General features: G+C 37.6%; 1 protein-coding gene across 1 annotated transcript in view; it reads left to right on the top strand.

Moving 5' to 3' along the window:
- The window catches only part of LOC106867733 (SCO-spondin), a 114,250-nt gene that overhangs the window by 79,735 nt on the left and 22,574 nt on the right, over nucleotides 1-11,941 (top strand). The window contains exons 24-25 of the mRNA XM_089340674.1: nucleotides 627-736; nucleotides 5,238-5,384. Of these exons, the coding sequence (XP_089196800.1) occupies nucleotides 627-736; nucleotides 5,238-5,384 (257 nt within the window). The remainder of the gene's footprint in view (nucleotides 1-626; nucleotides 737-5,237; nucleotides 5,385-11,941) is intronic.

Below are 11,941 nucleotides of genomic sequence, written 5' to 3'. Positions count from 1 at the left end.
CCTTTAGTCGAAGGAATTGACCCCAGGACTTATTCTTTGTAAGCCTAGTACTTATTCTATCGGTCAAATTTGCCGAACCACTAAGTTACAGAATTCCTCACTCTAAAATATAGAACAGTATTGTAGTGAAAGCTATGTTGATGTGCAGATTAATAGTTTTTTTACTCATATGAACAAAGAACACTGGTGTTTAGCATTGTAGAATTGTATAAAATGTTAGAAAATACCGTCCTTGGCAATTTATAAATGTGAAAATACCATGTTGATATAGTTTACTTTTATTAAAATGTATATAAAAGCACTCTTGATAAAAAATGAAAGAGATTTGTGTAACTCAGCAGAGTACTGTCAAGGAGTTGAAATACAATATAAAATCAGATTTTCATCAGATTCATGAAGCAGGAAATGGCCAGCAGTTGTTTTAGAATATTTATGCTCAAGACTAGAATAATAGTATTTTGGTTTTTTGGGGTTTTTTTCTGTTAAATAAATTTTTCAATTCTGTAAATTTGTGAGGTCGATTCCAGAACTTAAAGAAAAATAAAGAGACTGTATATAAAAGTTAAGAAAATCTTTAATATAAACAAGTATTTATTTGAATTTTTAATCCTTTTTAATTATTATAGTTGCAACTTGGGTGGAGATTGTGAATGTTATTGTACAGCTGTTGCAAACTTTGCCAGAAGATGTACAAACATTGGTGTCGTAGCTAGATGGAGAAACAATGATAGGTGTGGTAAGTATTCAAAAATATATTTTTTCATCAAGTTCAAAGAATAAAGCATAAATAATATGACCAATGCTTTTGCTATTGATCTCTCTTTTTATCACTATATATCTATTTCAATACAGTTATACTTCTTTCTTAATAACTTACACACACACACATCCATCTGTTTACTTTAGTTTGATCAAAGGCCTCAGATGTGCTCTTAAAAGCTCCTATGCTTTTAATTGTCAGCTGCCACCTGTTAATTCTATCCCAGGGTAATCTGATGGTATGGAACTCCTTTCAGCTTGGGATAAATATAACAAGAGCACTCAGAGAGAGCAAACCTCTGCCAAGGCAACACCAACGTCCTCTCAATGATTAGCCAGAGATGATTTTTTAAATGAGAATATCTGAAATAAACTCAACTGCTCTCACAAATGAGAATACTAAAAATGGACCTGACCGCTCTCAAAAATTAAGTAAAAAAGAAAAAAAACCCCAGAAAAATAACAGAATCCTCGTCCAGAACCAGGTTGATCCCCAAATCTAATCAGTTCATGCCAGTCACAAGGTCAAACATCCCTGAGAGTTTCATCTAAATCCATCCAGCAGTTTTTGAGATATCTTGTCCACGGATAAATAAACAAACATAACTGAAAACAATACCTCCACCTTCGCTAAGATGGAGGTAATAATAGCAATAATAACTCGCTGATGGAACTTCATAGGCTTTATTAATGCACATAAGAGGTGCAGCAATATCAGAGGAAGATTAACAGGGAAAATAGTTTTTATGTACAGAAGGTGCATAGGTACAATTAACACTAAAAATGTAGAGAAAATAGACTCCATCAAATGTCAGTGGGGAAAACTAGAAGTAGTTTACAGCTTTCATTACCTAAGTGACCAAGTCAGTAGCAGAAGTGGATGCATAGCTGCTAGAATAAGAATAGGCTGGGTAAAGTTCAGAGAGTTCCTACCTCTGTTGGAAACAAAGGGCTTCTCTCTCAGAGTGAAAAGCAGACTATGATACCTGTATGCAAACAGCCATGGCAGTGAAACATGGGCTGTGACTGCTGAGGACATGTGCAGATTTGTAAGGAATGAAGCTAGTATGCTCCACTGGATGAGCAATGTCAGTGTGAATGCACAACAGGGTGTAAGTGTCCTGAGAGAAAAGTTGGGTATAAGAAGCATCAGATATGGTGTGCAAAAGAGATGACTGTGCTGGTATGATCATGTGATGCATATGGATGAGGGTAGCTGTGTGAAGAAGTGCTGCACTCTAACAGTGGAAGGAATCTGTGGAAATGGTAGACACAGGAAGACCTGAGACAAGGTGGTGAAGCATGATCTTCGAATGGAGGCAATAACTAGTGACCAAGACCTTTGGCAATATGCTATGCTTGAGAAGACCCATCAAGCCAAGTGAAATTGTAGTTATGTCAGATACTGAAGTCACACAACTAGCACCTGGGCTAGTGATATGTAAAAGCACCCATTAATCTCTTGGACTGGTTGGCATTAGGAAGGGCATCCAGCCATGGAAAACCATGCCAAATCAGACTGCAGTCTGGTGCAGCCCCTCAGCTTACCAGCCTTGGTCAAACCCTCCAACCCATGCCAGCATGGACAACGGACATTAAAAGATGATGATGATGATGATGATGATATGCATTTCTGAAGATTTGACACGTCAATTTGATTTTATGATTTACATTATATAACTGATAGCCATTCTTGTTAATGAAACCTTCATAAATGATGTAACTAAATATCTTATAAACAAACTCTATTTCATTTTTGTTTTCTATGTGTGACACACAAGCAAAATCTTCATTTTGAATTACTTTCTAAATTTTGTGCAACTTTTGTTTATTAAATACATGCATTTTATTTCACATACTTGACCCAAAACACCAAATGCACAAATGTGTGTGTGTGTTTTTTTATGTACTTAATTAAACATGTATATGCATATATATACAGGGTGTCCTCAAAATCTGGGTTCATGAGGATTAACACATACTTTAAGAAATTATTATTTCTTATATTTAATTGTTTATGTCATGATTTTATTTACTCCACGTACCCAGACTTTGTGGACACCCTGTATATATAGTGTGCTATGAAAATTTATGGAAAGGTATCCATAGAACTCAACAAATTTGTTAAAAATGGAGAAGAGAAAATGTTAAAATTTGAAAGAACTTTCATAAACGCATACGATTGTTTCAAACAGTGATATTAACATGTAAATTCATGGTGGAATAATTAAATTAATTTGATTAAATTAAATTAATTATATATCATTGTTCTCTTCAGTGCAAGAAGTATCACTTCTCTTCTCCATTTTTAACAAATTTGTTGAGTTTTATGGGATTCCTTTCCATAAATTTTCATAACACACACTATACAAGTAATATTTTCATATTCGCAAAAACTTACGCCAGTACGCTACCAGCAAAATATGAAGAATCTTTGTTAGAAATTGCTTTTTTGGAACCCTCCAATGTATATGATGAAATATAATTCAACCTTTTCACACACACACACATGTATGACCCCGTGGAAGAAGTAGGCCCAGGAAGACCTGGGCTGAGGTGGTGAGGCAAGACCTTTGAACATTGGGCTTCACCGAGGCGATGACTCCTGACCGAGACCTTTGGAAATGTGCTGTGCGTGAGAAGACCTGGCAAGCCAAGTGAGACCTAAATCCAAGGCTTCTGCCAGGGGTGTAGCCAGCCCACTCATGGGTACCTTTCCTACATTGGACACTAAACTCCGCTTGCGAAGACTTGCTGAGGCAAGTGAAATCGAACTAAATTCGACGACTGGCACCCGTGCCAACGTCGTCTCCTTCATTGGACACGGAACTCAGCTTGCGAAGACTTATTGGGGCAAACGAAAGTGAAATTGTGATGGCACCTGTGCCCAGCATCGCCCTTCTGGCACTTGTGCCCGCGGCATGTGTAAGGACTTTCGAGCGAGGTCGTTGCCAGTGCCTCTGGACTGGCTCTTGTGCGGGTGGCACATAAAATACACCATTTTGAGCGTGGCCGTTGCCACTACCGCCTGACTGGCCTTCGTAGGATTTTCGAGCGAGATCGTTGCCAGTGCCCCTGGACTGGCTCTTGTGTGGGTGGCACATAAAATACACCATTTTGAGTGTGGCCATTGCCAGTACCGCCTGACTGGCCTTCGTGCGAGTGACACATAAAAGCACCCACTACACTCTCTGAGTGGTTGGCGTTAGGAAGGGCATCCAGATGTAAAAACTCTGCTAAATCAGATTGGAGGCTGGTGTTGCCATCCGGTTTCACCAGTCCTCAGTCAAATCGTCCAACCCATGCTAGCATGGAAAGCGGACGTTAAACGATGATGATGATGATGATGATGATATATATATATATATATATATATATATATATATATAGGTTGAAAAAAGATTAGAGATCTATAGAAATCAAATTTTTATATATAAAAGGTGGAGGTGGAAGCAGCATGAAAAGTAAGTCTAAGACATTTCAATTTAAGAGGAAATTTAATAAAAATGATTTTAAAAAATTATATAAAGAAAATATTACCGGTTTTGATGAATCTCATCTTATCAAATATCTGTAAAAATTTATATAAATATATATATATAAAAATATAACTTCCTTTCGAGTGCTGGGCCTCATGGAGGCAATGACCAAAACGTTTAGCATTATGTTGTGTTTGAGAAGAAGACCCATCAAGCCAAGCAAAATTGCAGTCATGACAGATACCAGTGTCATGCAAATGGCACCCATGCCAGTGGCACATAAAAGCACACATTACACTCTCGGAGTGGTTGGTGTTAGGAAGGGCACTCGGCTGTAGAAAACCATACAATATCAGACTGGAGCCTGGCACAGCCTTCCAGCGTGCCTTCCCAATCAAACCCTCCAACTGATGCCAGCATGGACAACGGACGTTAAATGATGATGATGATGATATATATAAGTATAATCATGCCAAGGACCTGTAACCTTTTAAGGGATGTTTGCATCCTAGTTCTCTGGTTTATACCAGTGTTCAGTGAAAACTGTATATTGGCATTTAAAATATCTATGAATGAGAAAAAAGGAGAAAATGGAGAAATTGACGTTGGAATGAAACTCCTTTCTGGAAATTCTCCCCTCATGAAATATCCAATTAACCAATTTCAACATGAAAATTTAAAATTGATTTTGAATATGGAAACAGCTGTAGGAATAAGAATTTCATATTATGTTGATTTTATTATCTTTGAATAAACTGATGTCTATGCATCAATTTTTCTATTTTCTCCTTTTTCTCATTCACATATATAAATATATTATATATATATAGAGAGAGAGAGGGGGGGGGGGGAGAACAGAAAGAACACAATTATTTTGAATATCTTCCCTCCAAGAAATAACCACTGTGCTGTGTGTAATCAATTTCAAGTTTTAAATAATGTCATAAAATGTTTAATGCACAAAATGTTAAAACTAAAATAAAATATGTCTTATTTCAGCTGTTATGTGTGATTGGCCTCGAGTCTACAAAGAATGTGGTCCTCCCAATCCTCCAACGTGTAGAGACAAAGAAGGAACCCATCTTTTCGACAATACTACTTTTTGTGTAGAAGGCTGCTTTTGTCCAAAAGGTTTGGTTGAAGACGGTAAGGAAGATTTGAAGTACTTTAAAAATGTTCTTTACTATTATTTCCTATGTTTTCCACCTTGTTTTTATCGACTGTTTTTTTGGGGTTTTTTTTTCACTTTTGCAAATATATCTTCTACTTTCAACAACTTTTTAGACTTTATTTATCGATTGATATCTTTGTTAAACATCTATTGTTTCTCAGTCTATTAATGTTGTTCACTTGCACTTCACCTCAAGAACACAACTTCAGGATTCTTTACATATGTAGTACACAGACCACACACACACGTCACTTATCATTATGGAGTATTTAATCCTATATAACTTACCTTTGGCATTCAATTATTTTTCTCACACATGTAACTTCCCTCCTATCTTTAAATGAACAATATTTTCTCTTCAGTTTCATAAAAAAAATTCAATAGCTATAGGAGAAAAAATATTTTATTTAATTAAAATGTTGGATTTGATTATTTAATTTTCAGTTTAATGGAATAATTTTTAACAGACTGATAGCCATGTATGTAAGAATATGGTTCACAACCATGTGACTCCAAAACTAAGCACAAAATTTTAAGGGATGTCTCTTACTTAGGTTCATATCCAGCCCACCTTTTGGTTAAAAGATAATTCATAATTTGGGGGTTTCCCTTCTTTTTCATCACTAGACTCAGAGGTCCTGCTAAAGATCACAAACACTGCTTTTTCTCTCCTGACAAAGCAGAAAAAGGTCATATGCGGCTTTTTTGATGATGGCGATGATGGTAATAATGATAATCACAAAGTGAATGAAAGTTACAATGTCTCAAGTAAAGCAAGTTCAAAGTAGAATATTCCAAATCTCTTCAAGATTAATTATAATTTACAGTAGTTTGAGATTTCCACAGCATTAACTTTTTAATTCTTAATATATTCTACATTATATTTTGAGGCTTAGTGGATAAGAGCATTAAAAATCCTTGTCTAAAAAGAAAACAGATTCTATGTTTAAAAATCAATCAAAAGATATGTTGCATACATACATACATACATACATATATATATATATATAATATATTTCATTTTAAGATCCAAGGGAAATAACCCATTCGCCCAGATTTTAACAGCCAAGGAAAATAACCCATTCATTTTCCTAAATCATTTGGTATAAATCAAATTGAATATGCTTATTTCTTAGTATTTGAAATGTTAGAGTTATTTTCGCAGTTTATCCAGTACAACCCTTAAACAAGTAAATAAAATTTTCCTAAACAATAGATCCACTTATTTCAGTTACTGACTTATTCACTAGTGCCCCTGAGGGTAATACTCTCTGGGGATGCACAGAAGCCCTTTTCAGAGTTATTTACTTTGAACTGTTATTATCTCATATCTGACTAGCTTGTTATTAATTAACAAGCTTCACGATTTTAGTATACATACCTTATTAGTAATTCCTCTTATGCTCTATATACTCTGGGAATGCATTAAAGTCCTTTTCGGTGCTACTTTATTTGAATTCTTACTATCGGATAACTAATTTCATGTTATTACATAACTGACTTCACAATTTGGGTCTTCATAACTTATTGGGAATTCTTTAAAAACAAGATCCTGGGTAAGACAGTTTAGTATTCTTTGTAAATGCACAAAAACCATTTTAAGGGCCACATAGTTTGTATTGTTGTTATTCGGTTAGCGAAACAATTATGACAATAGAATCAAGAGATAAGCTCTGCTTTCCCAAGAATTACCGGGTACGTCACCTAGTATATATGTATGTGTGTGTGTGTCTGTCTGTCTTTGTGCCTCACCTCTACACCTCTTGAAAACCGTTATTTTGTTTGTTATTTTGTTATGGTTTGTCTCCATAACTCAGTGGTTCAGCAAAAGAAGCAAGCAGAGTAAGTGCCAGGCTTTAAAAAAAAAAAAAAGAGGTGGAGGTCAATCTGCTCAACTAAAACTCCTTCAAACCTAATCTATTACAGTACTGGGTCCTTTTATATAGTTTGTTGTATTTACTTCTTGCCTCACTATATTTACTGCATATCCAGTGGATCTAATTTCATTATAAATTATCTTAGCTCTGATGGGCAGAGCTGAATTATAATGTATATGAATTATACCACTTTGCCATAAAAGCTATGGAGATACATCTGTTCTCTGGAATGAACACAAATTTTATTACATTTATTGCATTGGTTTATATTTCTTTTCTCCAATTAAAATAGTTATTTATCTATCCATCTATACACACACATACATACTTATATATTTATTTAGAGGCAATTATGCAGATAAACTGATCTAAATTTGTTAAAGTTGGCTATAGCCTAGTCACCCGTATTACGAACCAGGTGATACACGAAGGAGTCATACCCTATGACTGGTGTAGCAGCATCATAGTCAACTGCTACAAAGGTAAAGGGGACGCTTTAGATACAAATAATTACAGAGGCATCAAGCTGTTAGATCAGGTTATGAAAGTTACAGAGAGGGTCATAGCCCAACTAATTAGGGAGCGAATCAATTTAGATGAGATGCAGTTTGGGTTCGTGCCAGGTAAAAGCACTACTGATGCCTTATTTCTAGTGAGACAGTTGCAAGAGAAATACCTAGCCAAGGATAAACCTCTGTACCTGGCTTTCGTTGACATGGAGAAAGCCTTTGACAGGGTCCCCCGATCCCTTATCTGGTGGTCAATGAGGAAACTTGGGATAGAAGAATGGCTAGTGAGAGCTGTGCGAGCCATGTACAGAGATGCGGCCAGTAAGGTGAGGGTTGGAAATGAGTACAGCAATGAATTCCGGGTAGAGGTAGGGGTCCACCAAGGTTCCGTCCTCAGCCCCCTATTATTTACCATAGTCCTCCAGGCAATCACAGAGGAGTTCAAGACAGGTTGCCCCTGGGAGCTCCTCTATGCTGATGACCTTGCCCTAATTGCGGAGTCACTATCAGAACTAGAGGAGAAGTTTCAGGTGTGGAAGCAAGGTCTAGAATTGAAGGGCCTTAGAGTCAACCTAGCTAAAACCAAAATCCTAATAAGTAGGAAGGTAGATAAAACACAAACCCCTTCAGGTAGATGGCCCTGCTCAGTATGTAGAAAAGGAGTAGGTAGTAACTCTATAAGATGTACCCGGTGCAAGCTATGGACACATAAGAGGTGCAGCAACATCAAAGGCAGGTTAACTAGCAAGTTAGTTTTTGTTTGTGGCAGATGTTCAGGTGCAATAAAGACTGCAAACAAACAGGAAACAACTTCTATCTCATTCCAGGGTGAAAAACTAGAGGTAGTCGATAGCTTCCGCTATCTGGGCGACCAAGTTAGTAGTGGGGGTGGGTGCGCTGAAAGTGTAGCTGCTAGAATAAGAATAGCCTGGGCAAAGTTTAGAGAGCTCTTACCCCTGCTGGCGACAAAGGGACTCTCACTCAGAGTAAAAGGCAGACTGTATGACGCATGCGTACGAACAACCATGCTACATGGCAGTGAAACATGGGCTGTAACTGCTGAGGACATACGTAAGCTCGCAAGGAATGAAGCCAGTATGCTCCGTTGGATGTGTAATGTCAATGTGAATACCCGTCAGAGTGTAAGTATCTTGAGAGAAAAGCTGAACATTAGAAGCATCAGTTGTGGCGTGCAAGAGAGACGATTGCGCTGGTATGGACATGTGGTGAGAATGGAGGAGGATAGCTGCGTGAAAAAGTGCCACACCCTAACAGTTGAGGGAACCCGTGGAAGAGGTAGGCCCAGGAAGACCTGGGCTGAGGTGGTGAGGCAAGACCTTCGTACATTGGGCCTCACCGAGGCGATGACTACGGACCGAGACCTTTGGAAATGGGCTGTGCGTGAGAAGACCCGGCAAGCCAAGTAAGATCGTTGCCAGTGCCCCTGGACTGGTTCTTGTGCGGGTGGCACATGAGATGCACCATTTTGAGCGTGGCCGTTGCCAGTACCGCCTGACTGGCTCCTGTAGGATTTTCGAGCGAGATCGTTGCCAGTGCCCCTGGACTGGCTTGTGCGGGTGGCACATAAAAGACACCATTTCGAGCGTGGCCGTTTTCGTGCAGGTGACACGTAAAAGCACCCACTACACTCTCTGAGTGGTTGGCGTTAGGAAGGGCATCCAGCTGTAGAAACTCTGCCAAATCAGACTGGAGCCTGGTGTTGCCATCCGGTTTCACCAGTCCTCAGTCAAATCGTCCAACCCATGCTAGCATGGAAAGCGGACGTTAAACGATGATGATGATGATGAACTGAACCATATACACCTAAATTCCCCCGCTTCACCCTGAAAGACCATAAGCTCAACTTCTCCACTAAGCCTTCTATTAAACTGATCTGCCTCACTAAATTAGACTTGAGTCAAATTAATAAATGCATTATCAATCAAATTCTACCTCTAGTTAAGACTAACATTAAGCTTCCACTTTGTACTGGTAACTTCATCACTTGGTTCCACTCTCTTCCTCATAAACAGCACACCCATTTCCTTCAGTTTGACATCTCAAATTATTATTCTTTAATATCACCAATCCTGTTAAATAAAGCCTTAATCTTCGCTTGAAAGTATGCATCCATTTCTCAATCTGACATTGAGAAATGGATGGGTATGTATAAATATCTGTGATTATGTTTCTTTGACTATATTGTACTGAAGATGGGAAATAAACTATTTTTACTGCTTTAATCCTGAAATTGGACCCTATATGTGATTATTAATTTTAGTATATAACCTGAGTATCTCGTTTGAAATTGACACTAAGGCAGTCAATTTCGTAGACGTTATCCTGGGCTTAAATACAAATCTATATCACCCTTTCCTTAAAAGCCAATCAATTTTTACAAAATATCAACGTCCAATCAAATCACCCTAAAGTTACCTTTAATAATATAGTCACAGGCATTTCTATCAGAATCTCCAACATATCTGCTAATGAAGAAATTTTTAACAACCATGCCCTCCCTGTATTATGATCAGGCTCTCCAGATAAGTGGCTTCCATGAAAAGATCTCTTATATCCCCAATACGAAGCTTAAAACAAAAATTGCACGTCTCTTTCCTTATACTAGCGCCGAATCCACAGACCTTTCTTCCACTCAACATCAATCCATCAACTCTCAAAAAGAAAACCTCCTGTACATCACACCCGACAGCCCCACTGGCTGCCTCAAACTTATAATAACTATAAGCCTCCCTATCTAGATCTACACCCTCTAAACATTCTAAAGGCAGGAAGCGAGAGATCTTATGGTTTGCAGCACCTTTCTCCCTCCAAGTTAAACCTCCACCTAAACTTTTCGGATCTTTCTGATTTGGCGGGCGCCACTCGTTTTCTTAACGAAACACTTTCAAACTTGGGACACTGGTAGAATGTGTCATATAAAGCATCTTTTACTCTTAGTGTTATTGAGAAAAATTTATGTTTTTAAAGTTATTACGTGTTAAAATTGTCGTATTTCGGTAATTTCAACAAATCACTGACGCTTATTGAGGTGAAAACAATTACTGCTCTGGAATGTAAACAACATGTTCTACCGGTGTAATGGGATCTTTTCCCTTGAATAAAATAAGTGCTGTTGTTTGTCAACAACTATCGGCGGTACTGTTATTTATGACATCGTTTGTGTTTGTACTGGTTTTAGCTTTAGGGTTTTAGGGTTAGGTTTATGAGTATTTTTGCAAAAATACTCATAACCCTAACTCTAACCCTAACCCAAACTCTAAAACCCGAACCCTAACCCTAAAACCCTAAAGCTAAAACCAGTACAAACACACGAACAATTTCATAAATAATAGTACCGCCGATAGTTATTGACAAACAACGGCACTAATTTTATTCAAGGGAAAAGATCCCATTACACCGGTAGAACATGTTGTTTACACTCCAGAGCAGTAATTGTTTTCACCTCAATAGACGTCAGTGATTGGTTGAAATTACCGAAATACGACAACTTTTAACATGAAATAATTTCGAATATAAAATATTTTTCTCTGTTCTATACGACAAAATATACAAGTATAGGAAGTTTTAAAGTGTTTCGGTAGAAAACACACTAAATAAAACATAAATAAAAAGTGACGCCTGCCAAATCAGAAAGATCCAACTTTTCTTTAAAATCCTAAACTTTAACCTCCCACTATAGCATAAATACTACCCCATCTTAAATAAATCATCAGATAAAATCTCCTACTCCACCACACCTAATTTGGGATCCATAATTGCCCCTCTAACAGACACAAACTACAATGCCAGTCCTTGGAACCTGCAATTTGATACACTGCACCCCAAATTAAGTGGAAATAATACAACCCTCAACTAAATAATGACAGATTTGAGGCATCTTCTCACAACACGCCCCATGTGACTACATATACTAGCATAGATACCCCGCTCTTAATCTAATACTAATCGTACTTCCAGTTTTTGTTCACTAATAATGGACCACTGGAATTTGACTTCCTCGGTGGTAAACTCCAACTGTAGAGCAGGTAGGAAAACTTGCAATTGTTGGGTTTCTCAACTTTGGCCTCTTACAGGTTTGTCTGCATAAAAATGTAATCTATAAGTGCCATGTTATAACACCATGCT

The sequence above is a fragment of the Octopus bimaculoides genome, chromosome 2 (assembly GCF_046866305.1).
Source record: "Octopus bimaculoides isolate indiv1 chromosome 2, ASM4686630v1, whole genome shotgun sequence".
Taxonomy (NCBI): Eukaryota; Metazoa; Mollusca; class Cephalopoda; order Octopoda; family Octopodidae; genus Octopus; species Octopus bimaculoides.
Note: the sequence above shows the minus strand (reverse complement) of the source record. Positions and strands in the feature narration are given on the sequence as shown.